This window comes from Saccopteryx leptura, chromosome 6, assembly GCF_036850995.1.
Source record: "Saccopteryx leptura isolate mSacLep1 chromosome 6, mSacLep1_pri_phased_curated, whole genome shotgun sequence".
In the NCBI taxonomy this organism is placed as follows: domain Eukaryota; kingdom Metazoa; phylum Chordata; class Mammalia; order Chiroptera; family Emballonuridae; genus Saccopteryx; species Saccopteryx leptura.
The window spans coordinates 5,668,790-5,694,113 of record NC_089508.1 but is presented as its reverse complement, the minus strand read 5'-3'; the positions used below and the strand labels follow the sequence as shown (position 1 = coordinate 5,694,113).

Sequence of the window (25,324 nt, the reverse complement as noted above, 5' to 3'; positions counted from 1 at the left end):
TACCTTGGCCCCCGGGACTGCTGAGGACAGCTTTGTCCACTGAGCTTTTCTTTAACATTGGGTTACTTCTTCAGGGTCGATGCCCAGAAGCAGAATGGCTGAATTAGAGGGTGAGAAATGACTTTCGGTCCCCTGATACATTTGTCAAAAATGAACCCTAGAATTATGGTAGCAATTTGAGAGCCGTTTTCTTTTTTAGCAAAACGCTTATTTTGTTCCCTCTCTAAGTGTCTTCCTGGCGGAAGCTGCACAAGGCTATTTTTACCTAACAGCTGTAAACCTCATCATTCTCAGAGCGAGTCCGGCGTGTGTGCGGAGACTGAACTCACCACGCCGGCCCGTCAGCCCCTGCACACTCTAGTTCTAGGTCATCTGAGAAAAGCAGGTTTAACTTAAGTCCCATATTAAGCCGTGGTTTTGTCAAAGAAGGAAAACATGCACACATTGTTAACTCCTTCAAAATTCTAACAGACCAGAAAGTTATCAAGGCGAAACCAATGAACTGTGGCAGGTAAATGTTATGGGAAGACCAGAGCTGAACACTACTCGGGCTGGGGGATTATCTGACTCTCAAACTTTGTTTTAGCAGCAAAAGCTTTCTTCAGATAAAACCATATAGGAAAGCCCACTCGGTTGAGAACGCAGCTGCTCTGGCTGATGCAGCGGGGGTGGAGGTGACTAGAAACCTTGTTAGCCTATGTTCGTCCCCCGCCCCCCGCACACACTCCACCCTTCTCAACACCCCGCCTCTCCCTGGACGCCTCCTGCTGCCCCAGAGGACACCAGAGTTGACCATCTGGAATCTAACTGGAGGAAGTGCAGGCCCAGCAAGGGCCAGGACATGCCTACAGCCACACAGAGAATGGTGGCTGAGCAGGGTCACCTGCTGGGCTCCTAGCCCAATCACCAGAGGACTCTCTGCCACCTGCTGTCTCTCCCGGAGCCCGCTGGGCCATTCAGTCACAGAATATAACATGTCTCCAAGTTGGTCCCGGAGCTGGCTGGTCTCCCCAACGCTTCCCGCCTAGATGCCCCCAGCTGCCAGTTTGTCCCACCCTGGGTGTTTTCTTCTCAGAGTTTTTACAGTTTTAGCGGTGACATTAATGATCCATTTGCTGGTCATCTTTGTATATGATGTAAAAAAGGATCCGGCTTCATTTTTTGGCATGTGGTTACCTAGTTGTCCCAACACCATTTACTGAGAACCATTCTCTCCTCCACTGAATTATCTTGGCACTCTTGTTAAACCTCCGTGAACCATAAAAGTCAGGGCTTGTTTCTGGACCCTCAGTTCTGTTGCATCAATCCGTACTTCCACCCGCATGCCAGTAATACACTGTCCTGATCACTCTCACTTTTCCACACATTTGGAAATCAGGAACCACGACTCCTCCAATCTTGTTTTCCTTTTTAAGATTGTTTTGGCTGGTCTAGGTCACGTCCTTTGCATTTCCAAATGAATCTTAGGATCAGTTTGCTAATTTTTGCAAAAAAACAAGTAAGAAAGGCAGTTAGGATTAGGATTTTGACTGGGATTATGTTAGATCTGTAGACCAACCTGGGGAGTATCATTTAACCATATTAAACCCTTCAATTCATGAAAGGATGTGTTCCCATTTATTTAGGTTTTTAATTTCTTTCAGTGACATCTTGTGGTTTTCAGTATCTGTCTTACACTTCTTTTGTTACATTTATTCCTAAGTACTTTATTCTTTTTGAAGATACTATAAATAAAAATTTTTTAATCTGACTTTCAGGTGTTCAAAGCAAGTGGATAGAAAGTCGATTAATTTTTGTATATAGATTATGCATCCTGCAACCTTAGTGAACTTGTTTATTCATTTAAATAGTTTTTTTAGTGGCTTTCTAAGGATTTTCTACGCACAAGGTCCTGTCATCTGCGAATAAGAGAGAGTTTTACTTCTTGCTTTCCATTAGGAATGTCTTTTTGCCTTGTGGCCCTGACAAGAGCCTCCAGGACAATATTCAGAAGCAGTTGTGAGAGGAGATAAGCTTGTCCTGTTCCTGACTTTAGGGGGAAACAGCCAGTCTTCTGATGAGTTCTATTAACTTAAAAAAACTCTATTTTGTCCTCAATTTTGGCTTCTCTTTCATCCCTTTTGGAACTACTGTTATTGAGAAGTTACATCTCTTGAATCTATGAAATGTCTCATTTTGTCAATGATAATTTCCATTTCTTTCTTTTTTGACTCTGCTTTAGTGAAGGAATTTTTTCTTTTCATCTGATCTTTTAAGTCCTGGATCAAAACTAGGGCCTGCGGGCCCAATGCAGCCTGCCGCTCATTTTTCTAAGCCTCGCTTTAGTGGCGCACAGTCACGTCCGTCCGTTTCCGTATTGCCCATGGCAGCCCTCAAACTCACAAGGCCGAGTGGAGTAGTTATGAGAGAGACCGAAGGGCCTGTAAGAAGCCGAAGCTACTCCCTGGCTCTTTGCAGAAAGTGTGGCAACCTAGTTCTAGATGAGTGTGTTTTCTGTTCTTCACGGCCTCGAATTAAATCTTGCACTTTAAAGATAACGTGTACTGCCTTGGCCGGATAGCTTGGTGGTGAGAGCATGGTCCTGATGTGCAAACGTTGCAGGTTCGATCTTGAGTCAGGGCACATACAGGCACGAAGGGATGTTTCTGTCTCTCTCTCCCAGCCTCTTTAAAATCAATCAATAAATTTAAAAAAAATTTAAAATGTGTATTACTCCTCAAATTATTATTTGTTCTCAGATAGCTCTTGTACAGGATCTTGACTCTCCATATAACCCTCTATCAAGTCCCTCCACTAGCCGTGCCAACTGCTTGGGGGGGGTCATCGTGGGGGCGGGGGGAATCACAGCCTTCAGACTTCCCAAGTCCCCTAAACTGTCTGCTCACACATGCAGAAGCCCAGGCCTCCCAGCGTCACATGGGAATCCCCACAAAGGCCTGGCTGTCAGGTTCTCCAAGGCAGATGAGAGGCAGCCAATAGGAGAAGTAACCAGAAAGTTCTTCCCCAGGGCTGATGGCGAACACCAACATCACTCACTGCCCCCCCACACACCCCCACACACCATTGGGACCTGATGACACCTGATGACAGGCTGGGGATATGGGGGAGGGGAGGATGGACTTCCCTAGGTAGGCGAGGGGGGAGTGCATCCCTTTCCAAAGCCCTGGGCTCCTGGGACAGGTAGGCAGTGGTGGAGTCAGCAGCTCTCTGGGATTACTAGCTAGGTTGGCCTGACGAATGCATCTGGCCTAGTTTCCTTAATTTAATTAAGTTTGGGACCACTCAGGCAGTCTGGGACAGCAGGACTTGCCTCCAGACTCCTCCAGAAAGGCAGGCCTGCTCCAGCCTAGACACTCAGTCCTCCTCCCGTCGCAAACAAAGGCACTAAGAAGTTGTCCTCTGCTGGGTCAGTACCCAAGGTCCACTCTCCATCTGGCCGAACTTCCCCTTGATTGATCCGGGTCTTTCAGCTGTCCTGGCAGGAAGCTGGAGCTGTCCCTAGTATGACCCCTACAGGCTCCTTTCCCAAGAGCCCCCACTCTGAATTCAAAGCAGGTGAAATATACTCTTAAGAAGAGATGTCTTTTGAGCCAAGGAGCTCATGAGGTGGAGTCAAATGAGAAGCTCCAGCTGTGAACCATCCTCAAGTGTGGGGAAGGCCAAACCGGCTGGAAGCAGTTTGTATTTCCTGCTGGATGGAGCCGAACTACAGGCAGTGGCTTCCGCTTCCAAATGCAATGCTGGCGCACACAAGCTAGCCCCCGACCGCGCAGGCACTGCGTGATTGAGGTGAGGCTTCAGCAGGGTCTCTTGGGTTCTGTGCCTCAACCAGCAGGGGAGACAAAGGAATAAACCATGCTTGCTGCCCTCCTGAAGTTCCCAGTCCAGTGGTGGAGCCAGCAACTCAGAAGACCATCTCCGTGGGCTCTGATGAGCTGAGCCCAAAGCCCCAAAGCCATTTGGAGAATTGAGCCTGCAGCCCTGTGGGAGGGGAGCTTAGGGGAGAGATCGTGTGGCTGGGGGTTGAAGATAATTTTCCAGGTAGACTGAGGCAGTGGCCCGGGCCTGAGAGGAGGCAGGAATGTGTGGGTGCTCACTAAACAATGAATGAATAAATGCATGCATGAATGAACACAAATGTGTTTTATTTCAGTAAAACAACTGTTGGTAACAACTGAATTGGTCAATTCAGTTTGAATTGGACGGTGTGGAAATGAGGATTTTCAAAAAAGAAGTGCACAGTCACAGGTAGGCCCTGAGTCCCCAGAGATACCTGTTTTTGTCTTCACTTTAAAGAGGCATGTCTTCAGTTCTGGCATGATTTAGTAATATGTTATGCTAGCTAATATAAACCAGACATGGTCTCATTGGTGAATCATCTAAAACAGGGGTCCCCAAACTTTTTACACAAGGGGCCAGCTATTCACCACATTGGCCTATGTCACCTCTCAGGGCCTGAGTTTCACACTCTGGACAAGGAGGTTGCACGAGATACCCTTTAAGGACTTTCCAGCTCTCTTATGTGTCTACGACTATCCTGGGCTCAACAGACAGCAGAAATCCCATCTTCCTGCCCCCACCCCCTATGAATGGGAAATGTAATCCAGGAGTTGGTCGGCCTGGCCACGTGTTCTGCACACACATACATCGTGTGTTACAAAGACACGGATTTCAGTGAGCAATCTTTTTAAATCCAAGAACAGGTGACAAAACATTTGAGACTTGTTGAGCTGGGGAAAATCATTCAGGTGCCGGTATTGCCCCAAAGCTTCGATTCCCAGTCCCAGCCTCGGCTGCTTATTTACAGAGAGGAGTCAGGAGTCAGTGACATCGACGTTCCTCGGATCCGGGTTGCCCACAGCGTCCGAGCAGGCGGGGCGTATTGCAGCGCGGGAGGTAGGGGGAATCCTCCGGCCACCACGCACAGACGCTGGCGCATTCATTGGCCTCAGTAAAGGAGGCGCCCAGCTCCGGGAGGGGCTCAGAACTCCACGTGCCGGCACAACGCCCCATTTCTTTTAGGCCCCGCCCCTCCTGGCGGCCCCGCCCCAAGTCCCTCGCCCTCCACCAGAAGCCCCGCCCCGCCTATATCACCTCTCTCAGCTCCGCCCCGCCGCTCACGGCCCCTCCTCTCAGGGCCCCGCCCCTCGCCGCCAGCCCCGCCCCTCGCAGCTCCCGGCTCCCTCTCCCGGGGGCGCGGGCGGTGGAGCCCCGCGCCTTTTGTGTCGGGCCTGGGCTGCGCGCGCCCTCTCCTCGGCGGCCGCGAGCGGAGGGACGCACGAGCGCGCCCCCGCAGCGGGAGGAGGGACGTCCCCTCAGCCTCGGTCCCTGGGCTGAGCTCGCCCTCCCGCCTCTCCGCCGGCCGCCCCGGGGCCGCCGCCCCCTCCCCTCCTTTCACCTTCCCCAGCGGCGCGCGCTCACGCCGGCCCGGGCACGCGCCCGCCAAGATGGCAGGGGCCGGGGCCCAGCTGTCAGGCGCCGCCGCCGCAGCTCTTGCCCGCAGCTAGCGGCCCGGGCGCCCGCCCCGAGAAGATGCGCCCCCGCTGCCCCGCGCAGCCCAGCGAGACGCGGAGCCGCCGCGCCCGGGGCCGGCTCCCCCGCTAACGCCCCGCTCACGCCCCGCGCCGCGCGGCCAGCCCCGCGCGCCCGCCCGGCAGCGACAATGAGGTGAGCCACGCGGGCGCCGCGGCGGGAGGGACGCGGCGGGCTGCGCCGGCCTCGGGGGCGTCGTGCGGGCGGCGAGAACGGTGGGAGCCCCCGGGGGTGTCGCGGTGCGGGGCGTGCAAGAGGGGCGGGGGCGTGGGGGCGCGACGCCCGGGACAGGTGTGGCCGCGCGGTGGCCCGCGGTGGCCGAAGCCCGGATCGGTGCCTTGCGGCCCGAAGGGAGCGGCCCGAAGCCCCTCTGGCCTCCGTCTCCCGGGCTGTGCCCCTGGGCGAAGCGGCGCCGGTGCCGGTGCTCAGCGCTGCCTTTCCGTGTCCTGGTGGCGGGGAGCTTGCCGTCCATCTGGAGCCGCTCACCCCCTTCCTCTCCCTCCCCTCGCCCCCTTTTCCTTTCTTTTTTGCACGCCGGTCAAGTGCAAGACCTGAATTGTACCGTTCAGTGTTTTATCGCCCAGCGGCCCGGAATTCCCTCTCCAGAGGTAACCTAGTCCTGATTTAGGGATATAATCGCTTCCTTGCCTTTTTTTTTTCTGTGTAATTTTACCTTCTAAACACATCCACCATAAAAACTATAGTGTCTGTAGTTTCATTTTGCCTGTTTTGCGAACTCTATTTAAATGCAATCTGTATCGTTTTGTGTTTGGCTTCTTAAACTCAAGATGTTTTTGAAATTTATCTATACCTTTGTAACTGTTGTTAATTGTTATTGCTCTGTAGTATTGCATTGTAGGATACACCACAATTCATCCATTCCACTGTTGGTAGACATTTGAATTGTTTCTGACTTTTGGCTATTAATGGTGTCTTGACAACTTTTATGAGTCTCCTGGTGCATTGGTTTCTGGAATTTCTAGCTCAAAAGATATTCATTCTCTTTAACTTAAGTAGCTAATGCTGTACCAAGTTGCTAAAGTATTTATTCAGATTTACACTCCTACAGGTAAGTGTATGAGAGTTATTGAGTTCCACGTCCTTGTCTACACTTGGTATTGTCTGTCTTAAGTTTTAGCCATTCTGGTGAGTGTGAAGTGTTGTCCTGTTGTGGTTTTAAATTGCAGTTTCTTGCTGACTAATGAGGCTGAACATCTTTTCATGTTTATTTGATTTCCTCTTTAATGAAGTGCCTGTTCAGATGTCTTGCCCAGTTTTCTTTAGGGGTTTGTTCACATGTCTTTTTCTTCCTAATTTGTAAGAGTTCTATTTGTAGATCAAGAAGATAGTTTCCTATAATATCTTCTAGAAATCTTACTGCTTTGCCTTTCAAATTAAGATCTATAGTTCACTTGGAATTGATTTTTGTGTAACTTGTGAAAAAGGGGTTAAATTTTTTATCAGCACCACTTAGGCAGCACTGTTTATCAAAAGAGGCATCTTTTACCCATAGCTCTGCATTGCCACATGTCATTTTCCATTTGGGGTCAGTTTCTTTCTGCCTGAAGAATGCCCTTTGGGATAATTGCAGGTCTGCAGAGTCTTACAGTGCTTGTTTGCAAATGTCATTATTTATCCTTCGTTTAAAAGAAAAACAGCTTTATTGAGATTTGTCTTATATTATAAAATTTACCCATTCAGAGTATATTTTAGTATTTTCACAGTTATGCAACCACTACCACAGTCTAATTTGAGAACATTTGTCTCTTTTTCTTCCCTGAGAGAGCGAGTGAGAGAGAAAGAGAGGGAGAGAATGAGACAGACAGACAGGAAAGAAAGAGATGAGAAGCATCAACTCATTACGACACTTTTAGTTGTTCTTTGATTGCTTTCTCATATGTGCCTTGACCCGGACAAGGGGAGGTGTCTCTAGCTGAGCCAGTGACCCTTGCTCAAGCCAGAGACCTTGGGCTTTAAGCCAGTGACCATGAGGTCATGTCTAGGATCCCACACTCAAGCCAGTGACTCCGTGCTCAAGCTGGTAACCCCATGCTCAAGCTGGTGAGCCTACACTCAAGCCAGATGATCCCACGCTCAAGCTGGCAACCTTGGGGTTTTGAATCTGGGTCCTCAGCATCCCAGGTGGACGTTCTATCCACTGCACCACCACCTGGTCAGGTTTGTTTCCATTTTTGAAGGGTTTTCTGGTAGTTACAGAATTCCTATTTTGCCATTGTTTCCTTTTAGCACTTTAGAGCTATCTTTTTGTTTTGTTTTGTTTTGTATTTTTCCGAAGTTAGAAGCAGGAAGGCAGACAGACTCCCGCATACGCCTGACCAGGATCCCCCCCAGCATGCCCACCAGGGGGCGATGCTCTGCCCATCTGGGGCGTTGGTCCTTTGCCGCCGGAGCCATTCTAGCGCCTGAGGCAGAGGCCATGGAGCCATCCTTAGCGCCCGGGCTAACTTTGCTCCAATGGAACCTTGGCTGTGCCAGAGGAAGAAAGAGACAGAGAGAAAGGAGAGGGGGGAGGGGGGAGAAGCAGATGGGCGCTTCTCCTGTGTGTCCTGACCTGGAATCAAACCCGGGACTTCCACACGCAGGGCTGACGCTCTACCGCTGAGCCAACCTGCCAAGGCTAGAGCTATCTTATTCTCTCTGACTTGGATTGTTTCTTTTGGAAAGTCACTTGTCTTTAGTCTCTTGTTTCTTCAGGCTCCTTTAAAAATGTTTCTTTGTCTTTGGTTTTGAGCAAATTTTTTAAACATCTAAAAGGGTTCTTAGGGCTTCTTTTTTTTTTTTCATTTTTCTGAAGCTGGAAACAGGGAGAGACAGTCAGACAGACTCCCGCATGCGCCCGACCGGGATCCACCCGGCCCGCCCACCAGGGGCGGTGCTCTGCCCATCCTGGGCGTCGCCATATTGCGACCAGAGCCACTCTAGCGCCTGAGGCAGAGGCCACAGAGCCATCCCCAGCGCCCGGGCCATCTTTGCTCCAATGGAGCCTCGGCTGCGGGAGGGGAAGAGAGAGACAGAGAGGAAAGCGCGGCGGAGGGGTGGAGAAGCAAATGGGCGCTTCTCCTATGTGCCCTGGCCGGGAATCGAACCCAGGTCCTCCGCACGCTAGGCCGACGCTCTACCGCTGAGCCAACTGGCCAGGGCTCTTAGGGCTTCTTAAATCTGTGACATCTTGTCTTTATTTTGTGGACATCGGCCATTAGTACTTCACATATTGCTTCTGCCCCATTCTTTCTCACCTTTCCTTCTGGGACTACAATTATACATGTTAGAACGTTTCACTCTATGGTCTGTATCTCTTAACCTTCCTTCTGTCTGTCTCTCTGTCTTTCATTCTGCTGAGCTCACTCACTTCTTTCTCTTCTGCTATGAATAATATGCTACTAAACTTACTGAGTTTTTATAGGTGTAAATTATTTTTATTTATTCATTTTAGAGGGGGAAAGAGAGAGAGAGAGAGAAGGGGGGAGGAGTAGGAAGCATCAACTCCCGTATGTGCCTTGACCAGGCAAGCCCAGGGTTTCGAACCGGCAACCTCAGCATTCCAGGTTGATGCTTTATCCACTGCGCCACCACAGGTCAGGCTAAACTCACTGAGTTTTTAATTGGTTATATATATATTTTTTATTCACTTACTTCTACTTCTACTTTTTCATTCCATAGTTTCCAGTTATCCACCAGAATACTCAGTCTTGTCTTATATCTCCTTGAGTACAGTATGTATAATTACCTTACAGTTTGATTATGGCAGAATGTGTGAGTTGTTTCCAGTGTCTATTTCTGTTGGCTTTCATTTATAATGTCTTGTCACCATATGTGCCTAGTTGTTTGTTTTTTTTAATTGTGTGCTGAACGTCATATTGGCAAAATTGTAGAAATCACTTGACCCCTAAACTGGTGTTTTTGTCATTTAGAGATAACTCACATTCGCTTTTGTCAGGCAAACGAGGCACTTAAACTTGAAGTCACTTCAGCGCAATTTCAGGGACTGAGTTTTGGGGACTGAGATATTTCTAAGCTGTGCCGCAGCCCTTGTGGGAGCCAGCCTGTTCTGTTTCTCCTTCCTCCCTCCCAGTGTTCGGCTCTTTAACAGTGCCCTGACGCCCAACCAACACCCGCCTTTTAACATTCACCCCCAGGAAAAGTAGCCCCAAGCGCCTCCCAGAGCCTCTGACATGCATCCCCACGCCTCGGAGCACATGTGTGTCCTGTGTTCCTCTGCTTTTCGAATGCTCTTTGGCTGGAGGATTGTTCCGGTCTGCTTAGCCCATGATCACTGGAAATGAGAGCCCCTGGCACTTGTGTTTTCGGTGGCAGTTCAAGTCCGTGTTCAGTTTTGGAGGAGATTTAAGTTGCCAAGTCTCAGAAGCTGCAGAAAACAGTATTACCTGTTCTCTTCTGTTCTGGCAGAACTCTCTTAGATTGTCCCTGTCAGTGAAAGTCTCTGGAACCAAGGTAATTTTAAGAATAAATCGTTAGCTCCTCTTACTGTGTAATTCACTGAAGTATGGCGCTTGCGTTCAGGTCGTACCGTAAGGTAAAGGGTTTCAGAAGCGAGTGCCCTTCCCTCTTCTTTCCGTATTCTTTCTTTCTTCTGTCTTGATTTCCTTTGTTGTTTTATTTGATACAAATGACCCTTTATTTGGTCCTCTTGAACAGAACATTTCATTTTTTGATCAACAGTAGTGGAATAGCATTCTCAGGTCCCATTCTTTTGGGTCAGATTTTTTTTTTAAAAAACAAGCAAACATGGATGTTAGAAGTGAAAATTCTTAAATGGTTTTTCCAAAATGAGTCATTCACTCTTTTTTAAGTCATTTGTTTTTTACACAGATTTTTAAAATGCTGCCGGCAGTTTAAGCTGGTTTCTGTTGCAGACTGTTTGAACATCTATGCAAGCATACGTACCTGAACCCCAGCCAGGTTCTTGACTTTGCAGATGGACCTGAGCCATGGGGGTCTGTTCATTATGTTGTCTGCTCATTGGATTTGGATACATATAAGCAGTTTGGTTCACCAGTGAAAAATACTTCCCTTTGTATTCAATCCTGGAGTCTTAAAATGAAAATACCACCTCGTTTTACTTAGATAATCTCATGAGAACACCTAGCCGCCACCTATTGACAGAGGTCTGGACTGGAGTCTCTAGACTCGCCCTTCTAAGGAGTGTCTGGGAATGGCCTAGGCAGGGGTGCGTTTTAACGAGGACCCTCTACCCTCGAGGTGCCTGTTCAGAAAGTTGAGCAGAAAAGTCCTGTTGAATCAGCCACTCCCATAACTAAGGCTGTGTCTGAGGTTTTTCCTGCACTTTCTAGTCTTCTGCCTGACAATGGGCCTTTTTCTAACAGACCTTTATCTAGACTGCTCACAAAAATTAGGGGATATTTCAAAATGAATATGAAGCTATAAAATATCCCCTAATTTTTGTGAGCAGAATATTTCCGGATCTTCTTGCAGAAATCATTTTTTGCGGGCTTACTTGTCGCCCGGTACTGGATTGTATGGGTGAGGAGGTGGGAGGAACCGGACCTCCCTCCACCAGGTGTCCGCGTCCCTAAAAGCTGTGCAGACATTTACTAGATCTCCTGCATCACTTTGCTACCTAACCCCCACACGGTATACAGTATGTTTCTGTTTGTATGTTTCGGTCATCTGCCCTTAGGAACAAGTCTCTTCTGTGAACATTCCCCCTCTTTTCTTTTTATCTGTAAAAGATTTTATATATAGAAGTTTGAGATTTTTATGTCATTAAATTATTTTCTCTGTGATTCTTTTTCCTGTCATTTCTTATATTTAGGATAGCATTCTTCTAAAAGATTGGTTACGTATTAAGTTGTTTTACTTTTTTAAGTGTAAGAATTTTTTTAAAATTATTCTTCAAATTGGAATATGAACTAAATGTCAAAATTACATTTTTCTTCAAAATTGCTGATCAGATACATGACTATATCAGTAGATAAGGCAGAGATGTCAGCCATGCTTTCTAAGTTGAATGGCAGTACAAACATCTGGATCCCAAAATCCTCTCTATGGGTACACGGTTGGTTGCATGGTAACGTCTGAGTGAGGATCACCTCCAGTCCCCAGAAAGCTTACCTGCCCCCCATCAAGGCCAGCCTTGTGTATATAAGTCATGACCAGACTAGCATGTCACAGGTCTAGTTATGTGCCAGGGGACTGTCTGTCTCCTCTGAGCCAAGGGCACTTGATCAATCTTGGAGCCGCACAGAATGCAGTGTGATTACAGGGCAGAGTATAAGATAGTCAGGCACAAACAGTTCTTACTTATCACCGTTAGCTCGCACTAACACACAGTGGAGTTCAAGTCCATTTCTGAACTTGGTGCTGCAGACTGGGGGCAGGGGAGCGTTTCTCCAGATGTCCTTAGCAGTCACGTTAGGAAGACCAGCTCCAGGGGCTGTAGACCTCTGTGTGTGTATCTTTCTAGGCTCTCTTCTGTTGTTTTCTCTGGTTGTGTTATGTTTGTTTGTTTGTTTGCATGCTTGTTTGTTTTTCCTTTTTATCTTTTTGAGGAAGGGAGATAGTAAGACAGACTCCTGCATGTGCCCTGACCGGGGTCCACCTAGCAACCCCCATCTAGGGTCGATGCTTGAAACAACTGAGCTATTTTTAGCACCTGAGGCTGATACACTTGGACCATCTGAGCTCTCCTTAGTGCCTGGGCTGATCTCAAACCAGTCAAGCCACTGGCTGCAGGAGAGTAAGAGGGAGAAAACGGGGAGAAATAGGGGAAAAGAAGCAGATGGTCATTTCTCTTGTGTGCCATAACCAGGAATCGAATCCAGGACATCCATACATTGGGCCTATGCTCTACCACTGAGCCAGCTGGCCAGGGCCTTGTCTACCTGTTTTTAGGCCAGTGCCATTACCGTATTTACCTTGTGGGTGATAACTTTTTAATTTGAGCTACTTCATCCTTTTATTTTTATTTTTATTTTTTATTTTTATTTATTTATTTTTCAGGGACAGAGAGAGTCAGAGAGAGGGATAGATAGGGACAAACAGACAGGAAAGGAGAGAGATGAGAAGCATCAATCATTAGTTTTTCGTTGCGACACCTTAGTTGTTCATTGATTGCTTTCTCATATGTGCCTTGACCGGGGGGCTACAGCAGACCATGTAACCCCTTGCTTGAGCCAGCGACCTTGGGTCTAAGCTGGTGAGCTTTGCTCAAACCAGATGAGCCCGTGCTCAAGCTGGCGACTTCGGGGTCTCGAACCTGGGTCCTCCGCATCCCAGTCCGATGCTCTATCCACTGCGCCACTGCCCGGTCAGGCTACTTCATCCTTTTATTAAAGTAATGTCATTTTGAATTTTATTTGGTAGTTTTATTGGTATCTAGTATGCAAACAAAAAATTGAGACCTAGTTTTATAATTGTACATAAATAAGCTCCATGAAAATAAATTATATCAGCATTGTTTCACATAAAGATTTCTTCCCTTTAAAGGAAGTAGGAATACTACCCACGTTTAAACATTGCAGTACTCTAAGTTTAAACTCCCAGCTGTGGAAGTATACGCAGTGGTAACTTAGAGAAGAACGTGTCCAGCTGGCATCAGGGTTGGCGTGGGAAGGGTATTGGTCCCCTCGTCAGAGGGCCAGTTTTCTCTTTCCCAGTCCAGAAGGAGGAGAACCTCATAGAAATAATTTCTGTTGGCAATTTTCTCTTACTTAAAAAAAAAAAAGTGTTTCTTTTTCTGCTTAAACAGGGTATATGTTGAATGTAGAGAATTTAAAAACAGAAAGGTATAAAGAAGGCAGTATAAATTGGCAGGGAGGATGTTAACTGAACTTACTGTGCCAGTCGTTTCTCATATAAGTAAGTCAGAGCATTAGGCTCTTACACCTTAAACTTACACAGTTGCGCATCAATTATATATCAATAAACCTGTGAGAAAATAAAAGTCACCACTGTAAAAAAGTCAGTGTTGATCCAGCTGGTTAGGGATAGTCACGTAAAACATGTGGTTTAGTTCCTTTAATTTTTTTCATGTGTAAGTGTAACATTTTTACAAACTTGAGCTTGTACTATGCATTTGTATTGGACATTTTGCATTTAACGTGTGTGTATTTCCCTGTGATAAATATTCTTTGAAAACAGTTTTTTAAAATTTTCTTAAGGACTTTATTTATTCAATTTTAGAGAAGAGAGAGAGAGAGAGACTGAGAGAGAGAAGGGGGGAGGAGCAGAAAGCATCAACTCCCATATGTGCCTTGACCGGGTAAGCCCAGGGTTTTGAACTGGCAACCTCAGATTTCCAGGTCTACGCTTTGTCCACTGCGCCACCACAGGTCAGGCCAAAAACATTTTAAATAGTTGCATAATAGTCTATCACATGATATACCATAGTTTATTTACCAGTACCCCAGTTTGAGGACAGTTAGCTTGTTTTTAGCATTTCATCACTGAAAACACCTCGGGGATAAATGTCTGCATACATAAATCTTAGGACGCATTTCTGCTTATCTTCTTCTTCTTTTTTTTTTTTTTTTGTATTTTTCTGAAGCTGGAAACGGAGAGAGACAGTCAGACTCCCACATGCGCCCGACTGGGATCCACCCGGCACGTCCACCAGGGGGTGACGCTCTGCCCACCCAGGGGGCGATGCTCTGCCCCTCCAGGGCGTTGCTCCGCTGCGACCAGAGCCACTCTAGCACCTGGGGAAGAGGCCAAGGAGCCATCCCCAGCGCCCGGGCCATCTTTGCTCCAATGGAGCCTCGCTGCAGGAGGGGAAGAGAGAGACAGAGAGGAAGGAGAGGGGGAGGTGTGGAGAGGCAGATGGGCGCCTCTCCTGTGTGCCCTGGCCGGGAATCGAACCCGGGACCTCTGCACGCCAGGCCGACGCTCTACCGCTGAGCCAACCGGCCAGGGCCGCTTATCTTCTTAAGGTGAGAGCAAAAACGGTTTTATTACTGCTAACAAAGGGTATATACGCTTTTTTAACGCTATTGATATGTATTACAAGAGCATTCATTTATTTTTTTATCCTTTCTCTGCCTTTTGGCTGAGATCAAGTGAAGACTGTTAATTTAAAAAAAATAAGAGAGAGAGAAAGTTAATGAAAGGCAGTTAGATCCTGGTTTAACTTGGAAGTTCCACCCCCACCGTCCCCACCCCAGAATAAAAGGCAATTAAAAAAAAGGAGGGACTAGCTAAGGAATCAGGAGCCAGAAGGAAATGGTGTGGTTTCCTGCGCCCACCAGTGGAGGGAGCCCTGCTCCCAGTTCCTCTCGTTCCCTTGTAGGAAGAGGAACTGTCTGTCTTTACCGCCCGGGGCCGTCGGCTCCTCGCTGGGGGATATGTGTCTTGTGAGTGAAGTTTGTGTCTGGTTTCATGCTGAGTTAGGTCACTTTTTGCTCCCTGTGCTCTCAGCAGGCTGGGATTGAGAGTCAGGCGGACCTGGGTTCTGCCCCGGAGCCGGAGCCGCTCCTTAGGAGCTGGCGGACATCAAGCAGATCACTTAACCATCTCAAGCTTAAGTGAGAAGGTGTGTAAGGGGCTCCCCAAACCAAGCTCTTGTTTGGTGGGCTGTCCGTGGTCTCTGAAGGTACCCGGAAAGCGTGTCTTTAGAGCTCTTCAAAGGACCTCTACCCCTGCACAGGGTTTCTGTGAGGGTCCAGTGAGGACGCATAGAAGGCGCTTGGCTCGCAGTGCTCCGCTGAGGTTAGTTATCCACCTCCCACCCCGGCCTGGTGGGTCTGTGAGCAAGGTAAACCCTGGGACATCTGGGATGACTCTGCTTCCCGACATCCTGCCCTTTCGTCAGATCCCAGTGTAAGTGACCTGCCGTCGGGGACCAGATTTTGGTTTAGAGACTACAGTTGCTCTTGCTGCTTCAACTTCTAAAAAAAGATGTAGGGACATTCATTCTAAGAGACAGAAAATAAAACTATTGAAATAAAGACGAAAACAGGAGGCATGCTATTTTGGGGTAGAGATCATTATACCCCAGAGTATGTATTTAGATGAAGAAATAGTTACTGCACTAGAGCACATTTAGCTGTGAAATTCGTGGAAGCCACGGCAGAGAGAGAAACGCAAGCCAATGTGTGTTTCTTGTTCTGGAGTGAAACTGAGGAGCCTTTGCTGAGCTGGGAAGACACGTGTTCTGGTATCTCAGAGGCCTTGCACGACTTGCCTTACCAGAGCTTAGATTTGGAAGCCTCTGACACACCTTCTGTAGTCCTTCCTGCCTGCAGCCCTGGTTCCCTTCCTTACGAGCTTCCATACTTGAACCTTCTCTGGGGCCTGCCCTCCACCCTGGCCTCTCTCTGTGGCGCTGTCTGCTGCTCTCCGTTCCCTCCCCAGGAACCCTCCACTCAGAAAAGATCTACTGGGCCGACTCATGAGCTGGCCAAAGCCTCCCTCCTTTCCCTCTCCCTGGGCTGTAATTTCTCAGCCTCCACATCTCAGTTTAAATGCCGCCTCCTCGGGGAGCCAGTGCGCGGCCCCTCACCTGTTACTTGTCGCTGTACCGTCTCTCATGTCCTCTTCCGTGGTAGTTTGAAATGACTTCCATTTCCCCCTCAACTTCAGAAAAGATCACGCCGCATGGATCTCTGTTGGCCTAGCCCTAGAGCTTATTAACACTGAGCCTGGCTGGCACTTGGGAGGGGCTTGGAGAAATATTGGCGTTGCCACCTGCACCTGAAGTGGACAGTATTGTCACGCCGTTGGTTCCGCTGGGCGTGGTCCTTCCAGGTGCAGCCTTCCAGACAGTCACACCCAAACGGTGCAAGCTGGCATCCGGGGTGCAGGCTGTCTCATTGTGTGCTTAAGGGATTAGTGCGTCACTGGGGTGACAGGCTCTTGTCTGCCGTTTCCACACTGCTGCTGGGCCACAGGAGTTGTTTGCTCATATGTGGTAGGATTATTTTTCCTGTTTTTTTCTTTGTGAGCACATTACGTACTGTAGCTCTCCATGTGCCAGATGTTTCTTAAACTTTAATGTGCATAGGAATCTCTGTGTGTACCTGCTTCCAAAATGCAGATCTCCAGCCCCATGGCCAGAGCGAGGAATGCTTTTTCAAATCTTTTTTTTTCTCTTTTTATTAATACATTTTATATTTTAGAACAATTTTAGATTTATAGAAAAATTGAGCAGATACTACAAAGAGTTCCCATATCCCTTCACACATAAACAGTTTCCCATTTTCACACCTTCCCTGGTACGTTTTTTTATACTTAGTGAAGTAATACTGATACATTGTTATTCAACGAAGTCCATAGTTTATTCAAGTGTCCTTGTTTCCCTGCAATGTCCTTTCTCTGTCTGAGGGTCTCATCCAGGAAACCACATGACATTTATACCTCCTTAAACTCTTCTTGACTGTGACCCTTTTTCAGACTTTCCTTTTGTTTGATGACCTTGACTTTGGAGGTGTGCTGGGTAGGTGTAGGGTAGGGACCCCGTCTTGGAATTTCTCTTGTGTTTTTCTCTTGATTAGACTGGGGCGATGCATTTTAGGGAGGAAGACCACAGCGGTGAGGTGCCATTTATCACCTATAGAGAGGGTAGATACGGCCATAGGATTTATGACGTGTGTGTGTGTGTGTGTGTGTGTGTGTGTGTGTGTGTGTGACAGAGAGAGGGACAGACAGACTGGAAGGGAGAGAGATGAGAAGCATCAATTCTTTGTTGCGGCACCTTAGTTGTTCATTGATTGCTTTCTCATATGTGCCTTGACCGGGGGGCTACAGCAGACCAAGTGACCCATTGCTCAAGCCAGCGACCTTGGGCTCAAGCTGACAACCTCAGGGTTTTGAACCTGGGTCCTCCGCATCCCAGTCCGATGCTCTATCCACTGCGCCACCGCCTGGTCAGGCCAGATTTATGACTCTTGATGTTGACCTTGATCGCCTGGCTGAAGCAGGGTGTGTCAGGTACCCTCACTGTGAAGTGACCTGTTCATTCCCCTTTTCATACTGTCCTCCTTACGGGACAGTCACTGTGCACAGCCTGCATTTAGGGGGTAGGGAGTCATGCTACTTCTCCTGAGGAATGCTTTTTTAACTCTAATAGTAAAGTATTTATTTTTCTGTGTATTAGAAAAAATCAGTGTGTTAACTCCACGATATTTTAACTGGGTTTGCAAAGGCTCGTGTGAGAGGAGTTTTGGAGGGCGTGTGACCTCTGGGAGCAGGAATGCGGGGCGGGAGGGGGGGTGAGGTGGGAGGAGGAAGAGCCAGGGCAGGTGTTCATTACGGGTTTAGGACTGATGCCTCAGGGGAAGGGAGCGGCGTCTGTCCGTAGCTGCTGCCTTCCTGTGGCACAGGATTGCCCCTCACGTACAGGTGCTCCCGTGTGGGTACTGAGCAGGCTCCCACGGCAGCCCCCGGGCAGCAGGTCAGAGCCTGGGCAAACTGGCTCCCACACAGGTGGCCGGTACAAGAAACAGGTGAGGCAGGAGGAGCCAGAATGATGCCTGCCGGCGGGGTTCTCAATGCGTGTGATTTTGTGGACACTATTACTAAGTACAAAGTAAACAGATGTCTTTTTTATTTTCCACTCTCTTCACTCACTGCTTTTTGCTGGGACATTGTCTGTGCTCTCAGTTTAAATTCACCTGTGCCTTTTTTTAGTGCTTAAACACACAGGTGTTTTTTTTCTTTTTTCTTTTCAAATATTTAAATCTCTGATCCATTGGAATGAAATGGATGGGCCGAGGGCCGAGCCCAGTGTCATCTTTCTCTGTCTGGTGTTTCGGTTACCCCAGAGCCACTTACTAAAATCCCATTTTCTGGGCGCGTTCTTCTGGTTGTTAGGAGGGGTGCTGCCCGATTCACGAGTCACTTAATAAAATCGATTAGATCTTCACCGTCAGCCAATCAGTACAACTTCCACTTCCTCCCAGTGTTTTGAGACGCCGTCCTATTTGTCATATTTAATTAATTTGGTGTATTTCTGGATTTTCTGTTGTATTCCATTGGTCTGTATTTATTCATGTGCCGGCACCTCACTTTTCATTAAAGAGGCTTTGTAATATGTTGTAATATTCAGCACGGCTAATACGCTCTTATTGTTCTAGAGTGGGTTGGTTTTGAAGAAGATTTAAGTAACAGCGTTCATGTTAAACAGACATGACAAAGGTCATGAATGACCAAACCGTGTTGAGCAGTCCTTCCGCCCCGAGGAACGAGTCCAGAATGGCACGATTCTGGCATCTGTTGTCCCCTGGGGAGAATCTCATTTACCACTTGATGGATGTGGCTGTTGAATTTGCATCCCAGGAGGCCGGAGAGACTAGAGGTCACTCACAGGCAACATGACCTTTCAGGATAAGATCGTTAGCCCTGCAAGGCCCTTCCTACCCTTAGTCACCCTTCCCCACCCACTATTAATGGGACCACAGTGGGGGGGGGGGGGGGACGACAGTCTTTTGACCTGTAAAAAAAAATACTCATTTGTACAATCATTGAAAGTGAGATTCAGAAACTTAGAAATCTCCTCAGTCCAGCTGGCCATCAGAAACGCTCGAGAAAGCCCTCTTGCTTGCCCTCCCCCCAGCGCCAGGGCCCTGCCCCGGAGAGTCCGTTCGTCTGGAGAGAGGGAGCTGCGTGCTTGTTGCTTTGTGTTGTTGTCTTTTTAGAGTCTCTAGGTTATTAAGTGTGCCGCCAGAGCTGAGGACTGGGGTCAGGGGCAGGGCTGGTTCATCAGCACCGTAGTCTGGTCACCTAGCAGCAGGCCTGGTCTGGAGTGAGTGCTCAGTAAATGTTTGAGGAATAATGCCCGAGTCCCCATCTCTCAGATGAGGAAGCGGACAGACTCCACAGGCCACCCTCCCGGGGCTCACAGGTAGTGGGGTGATAGCGGCGTGAAGCTCAGGTTTCTTGTCTCTCCGTCTGGTCTTTCTTCACTCTCCTCCATTCGTATTTTCCTATTTAGTTGTGGGCAGACTTAGGTGAGAGCATTTGCAGTCCTGACTCCTGGGTGTCCATTTTTATGACCTTGACCCTAGCTCCTATTCAGTACAGCAAATACTTGGGAATGAGCTTTAGACTCTGTAGTAGGATAATTGCCCGAGGCTGAAATTGTGGCCCATGTTCAGTGTCAGCCTCTGGGTGGGGAGGGGGTGGGATAGGAGACAGGAGACGGAGGTAGGGCAAAGGGCACTGACATGCCTGGTCTCTGCTGTATTGGGCCTAGGAGTTTCCAGCTATCTTTTTGTCTTTTTTAAGAGAGAGAGAGAAAGACAGACAGGGGCAGACAGACAGGAAGGGAGAGAGATAAGAAGCATCAACTCATAATTGTGGCATTTTGGTTGTTCATTGATTCCTTTCTCATATGTACCTTGACTGGTAGGCTCCAGCTGAGCCAATGACCCCTTGCTCGAGCCAGCGACCTTGGGCTTCAAACTGGCGACCTTGGGGTCTCCAACCTGGGTCCTCAGCATCCCAGGCCGGCGCTCTGTCCACTGCCCACTGCCGGTCAGGCTAGCTATCGCATTTATTTTTAATGGAGCCCCACATCCCCATTTCCAGCAATAAAGTGTGTTAGGTTGTGGGTTGGGATGCATAATGACATTACTTTGATTCATGCGTTCTTTGAATTGGGATTTTATGGTTTCCCATCAGTCAACAGTAATTCCCAGTCTCTGCTTTCCCACACCCCACTTGCTTCATCCAGTCCTGATTTGGGTCATTCCCTGGGAAAGACTCAGAGTTCAGAACTGCAGAGTTGTAGAGATCACCTGGCGTGGTTTGTGTTGGAAAGCTCTCCTCTGGGTCAGTTTTAAACAAAGGTTGTGTTGAAGTCGTTGTGTTGTGCGCTTCTGCTTCCAGCCGGGGCAGTTGTTTGGACTAGTCCTCCTGAGAACAAGAGCAGGTAAAATGATAAAAAATAAAATAAAATAAAGAAAGAAAACGAAAAGAAAGGAAACCAGGTCCTGTCTGGTTGGTTCAGAGGTAGAGCGTCGGCCTGGCATGTGGAAGTCCCAAGTTTGATTCCCGGCCAGGGCACACAGGAGAAGCGCCCATCTGCTTCTCCACCCCTCCCCCTCTCCTTCCTCTGTCTCTCTCTTTCCCTCCCACAGCCAAGGCTCCATTGGAGCAAAGTTGGCCCAGGCGCTGAGGACGGCTCCATGGCCTCTGCCTCAGGCGCTAGAGTGGCTCTGATTGCAACAGAGCAACGCCCCCGATGGGCAGAGCATCACCCCCTGGTGGGCATGCCGGGTGGATCCTGGTTGGGCACATGCAGGAGTCTGTCTGCCTCCCCGCTTCTCACTTCAGAGAAATACGAAAGGAAGGAAGGAAAGAAGGAAACCAGTTTTTTGAAGGTGGAAGAGAAAATGTAAGAGTAGATCTTCATGGCCTTGGGTTAATCAGTGGTTTCTTAGAAATGACACCAAAACACAAATGAAAAAAGAAAAAAAATAGCCCTTGTCTTGAAAAGCCAAGGTTGTGGGTTCGATCTCCTGTCAGGGCACACACACAAGAAACAATCAGTGAATGCATAAATAAGTGGAATAACAAATCGATGTTTCTTTCCTTTCCTCTCTAAAATCAATCAGTCAACCAATAAAAAGAGCATATTTTTAAAAATATTTTTTATTTTTTTTTTAGTGAGAGGAGGGAAGGCAGAGAGACAGACTCCTGCATGCTCCCCAACCAGGATCCACCCGGCACGCCCACTAGGGGGTGATGCTCTGCCCATCTGGGGCCCTTGCTCCGTTGCAACCAGAGCCATTTTAGTACCTGAGGTGGAGGCCATGGAGCCATCCTCAGCACCTGGGGCCAACTCACTGTACTTGAGCCATGGCTGCAGGAAGGGAAGAGAAGAGAGAGAAAGAAAGAGCAGAGGGGGAGGGGTGGAGAAGAAGATGGTTGCTTGGCCTGTGTTCCCTGACCGGGAATCAAACCTGGGATATCCACAGGCTGATGCTGTACCGCAGAGCCAACCAGCCAGACCAGATTTTTTTTTTAGAAAAAGAACAACTAAATTGGATTTTATCAAAATGAAAAACTATGGTACAAACCTAGATACTATCAGGAAAATGACAAGACAACTCACAGAAAATATTTGTGAATCTTTTATCTGATAAGGGACTAATATCTAAACTAGATAAATAACTTCCAACTCAATAATAAAAAGACAAATGACCCAATTTAAAAATGGGCAAATGATTTAAATGGACACTTCTCCAAAGACGATTTACCCTTGGCCAATAAACCCATGAAAAGGTGGTCAGCTCATTAGGAAATGCAAACCAGACCACAGTGAGATACCTCCTCACAGTCATCAGGATGACTGGAATGAGAAGGATGTAATAAATGTCGGCCATGCCCTGGGCAGCCTTACACATGGGGTAAGCGGCTGTGTGGATGTAAATCTCATGATGGAACCCTCATCCATTGCCGGGAGGAATGTAGAGGGTGCAGCTGCTTTGGAAAACAGCCTGGCAGTTCTTCCAAGTGTTAAACAGAGTTAACATATGACCCAGCATTGCACTTCTAGGCACATACCCAAGAGAAGTTAAAACATACATTTCCACAAAACTTGCACGTGAATGTTCATCTGAGCATTATTCATAATACCAAATACAGTAGTGGAAATAGCCCCAAACCCCGTGTACTGACAAGTGGAGAATATTCAGCAATGAAAAGGTGTGAAGTACCGATATTGATACAATGTAGATGAACCTTGAAAACATGATGCCAGGTGCACAGAAGATAGCGTGTCATATGGTTGCATTTATATAAAATGTCCAGAAAAGACAAATGGGTAGAGACAGAAAGTAGACCAGCAGTTGCCGGGGATTGGGGTGGGGATGGGAGTGGCTGCTAACAGGTTTCTTTGGGGATGATGAAGGCGTTCCAAACTTAGATCATGGCAATGGTCATACCACTTTGTGAATATATGTTAAAAATCATTGAATTGCATGCTTCAAATAGATGATTTTTATGGAATAAAAATCTGTTTCTTAATCTGTATTTTAAAAATAAAACTGAACTTACTGTTTTCCTTTCCACTCTTGTCTCCTTCCAGAATCACATTTTCAGTGCGATACACACTGTCATCCAAAATGGTTGCCTGGAAGCTTGGTGGAGTCACCGAGCTCCCTCCCACCATGTCCAGGTGGCCACGTCATTCAGTTTCTTTCTCATTCAGATCCCTTTTGTCTGTCCCCTTCTCTCCAGAGCCATGACACTGATTTAAGTCAGGTCTTCATCATCAATAAAGTACCATAACGACATTCCCATTGGTCCTCTCCCTCTTCAAGCATCCCCTCTGTACTTGGTTACCACTCAGATCTGAGTCCATACTCTCCTCCTAAGTGTCTTCAGGATCTGTCTGTGTGTCTCTGGATGAAAGCATGAGTCCTTAGCATATATGTGAAGTCTTGCATGCACTGGCCTCTCTCTGCCTCCTCGGATTAATCTCCTCTCTTCTTGTTACAAGGACATGTTCTTTGCACACGATACCCCTCCTGATTGTAATGCCATGACAAAGGATCAACGGCTACATGTGGCTGGTAGCGACCATGTTGGATAGCACAGATTATACAATAGAACATTCCCGTCAGATTCGTAGAAGCACTCAGTAAATAGTTGTTGAGAATTTCGAGCTTTGAGGAGGTCAAGAAGCAGAAGGACAGGGGAACCTAGATGTTCAGTCATCACAGTTCGGTTTCTTTTGTCAGTTGTCTCTGTGGAGTGAGAGGCAGGGGGATGGCGGTCCTGTGCATGTTAGTGAGCAGGTAGGCCCACCCTTTCTATAACGAAGCTCAGGAGCTGGGGGTTTTACTGCCCCAGTTGGGCATATGGCATCTGCCCTGGGTCCTCTGCCCCAGATGCATGGTTTGGGTTCTGAGAGAGGAAGGGATTAGGACAGGGAGGGTGTTGGAGCAGGGTGGGGTAGGTCTGCAGTGAGGACCAGTTTGAAGTCCGTCACTTGGGAAGTGGCTGAGCGGGTGCCGGGCTTGGATGCAGGGGAGCCCGCGTGCGGGCCTGGCTCTGCCCAGCGGGCTCCACTGCTGCCTCCATCCCTGGTGTCAGCCTCTGGGCCTCCTCTCGGCTCGAGGGGCCAAAGGCCCAGCTTCACCCGCCCTCCTCACCCTTCCCAACGCAAGTGCCGTCTGCAGTTCCCTTCCTGTGTCGGGCATGCTCAGCCTCACGGCTGGACTTGCTCAGGTCTCTGAACCTCTGCTCTCCCTTCTGTGAAGTGGGGCAGTAACACCTGCCTTGGCCGCCACAGAAAGACGATGGGCGAGAAAGGCTTTTGAAGGAGCCCGGAAACGTCCGCTGTCGTCAGACGCTACGCTGCCACTGCACGGCGAGAGCACGGGCACGCCGGCTTTGCGAGGGGCCGGCTGGCAGCGCCTCGCACAGTTAGCTCTTCCCCGGAAGCAGGGGAAGGAAGCAGAAGTTCCCATCTTGAGCGTTAGAACAAAACCGGAGAACCAAAGCAGAATCACAGGCACGCAGCACCTGGGCCAGCCCGTTCTGTGTGTGCAGTCAGAACCGCGCAGTCGGAACAGCGGGCTGAGGGCTTCCGGGAGGCAGTGGTTCCGGTCCGATCGTGTCCGATCGTGACACGCTGTGTTTCCAGTTAGATAGGGCTCAGGCTCTTCTGGGGAAGCTCGTGAAGGTCAGCACAGTGTCACTAATTAATAAATTCTGTATTAATTAGTACAGTGTCACTAACTAATAAATCTGCGTGTTTGTCAGATAGTAAAAGCTCCTGATGTTTAGTTTCTTGAAGCCAAGAGGTTATAAAATAAGCTAACCCCCAAAACTCACGTACTGATAATCATAGTGAGTCTTCCCACGTGTAGAGTGCCTCATACTGTACATAAAGTCGGCAGGCACACAGCGATCTCATCATCCCAAGAGCTCTGTGATCCTTACTTTATAGGAGAGGAAACGGAGGCTCAGAGACACGACACGGCTTGTTCGGTGTCACACCGCTTGTGGGACCGGGGGCAAGGAAGAACTGGCTTTTGTTGAACTTCTGCTGAACGCAGACTGCTTTCACACTTCCTGCCATTGGTGCCACCCGGTAAGTCTTGTGGATCCGTGCACTCCCGTTTTACAGACTCAGCAAACTTTTTACACAGAGGGCCAGTTCACTGTCCCTCAGACCGTTGGAGGGCTGCCACATACAGTGCTCCTCTCACTGACCACCAATGAAAGAGGTGGCCCTCAGGAAGTGCGGTGGGGGGCTGGATAAATGGCCTCAGGGGGCTGCATGCGGCCCGCGGGCCGTAGTTTGGGGACGCCTGGTAGGGGCTGACAAGCAGAGGAGTTAAAGGGAATGGTTCAAGGCTAGCATCAGGAGGTGGCAGAGCCCAGTGGGAATCCAGCTCTTCTGCTCCAAACCCGATCCTGCTCCACTAGACAGACAGTCCCCACTCAGTGGCGGTTCTGCTTGTGACTTTGCGACTCGAGGATGGCACGAGAGTGGTATGCATTGAACAGAAACGGAGCTTTGAATTTCGGTCGCTTCCTGGGCTGTGGGTAAGCGTGCAGCACGGGTGCTCTCTGGTGGTGCCGGGCAGCAGCTGCCAGTCAGCCGTGCAGTCACGAGGGTACGGAGCCCACGCTCCACAGGGTATCCATCCATGCGGCAGGTGGTTCCACCCAGCTGGGCGGACTGTGAGCGTTCTGAGCATGTGTGAGGTAGGCTAGGCGAAGCTGTGACATTCTGTAGGTGAGATTACCACATGCATTTCGGCCGACGATCTGATCTTTTTTTTTTTTTTTACTTACAGTATTTTCAGTTTACGATGAGTTTATCCGATGTAACCCCATC

At 48.5% G+C, this 25,324-nt stretch overlaps 1 protein-coding gene across 1 annotated transcript in view; it reads left to right on the top strand.

Moving 5' to 3' along the window:
- The first annotated feature begins 5,200 nt into the window (after nucleotides 1-5,200).
- EVL (Enah/Vasp-like) overlaps nucleotides 5,201-25,324 on the top strand; it is a 151,096-nt gene continuing 130,972 nt past the window's right edge. The window contains exon 1 of the mRNA XM_066388008.1: nucleotides 5,201-5,667. Within this exon, the coding sequence (XP_066244105.1) occupies nucleotides 5,663-5,667 (5 nt within the window). The 5' untranslated portion in view covers nucleotides 5,201-5,662. The remainder of the gene's footprint in view (nucleotides 5,668-25,324) is intronic.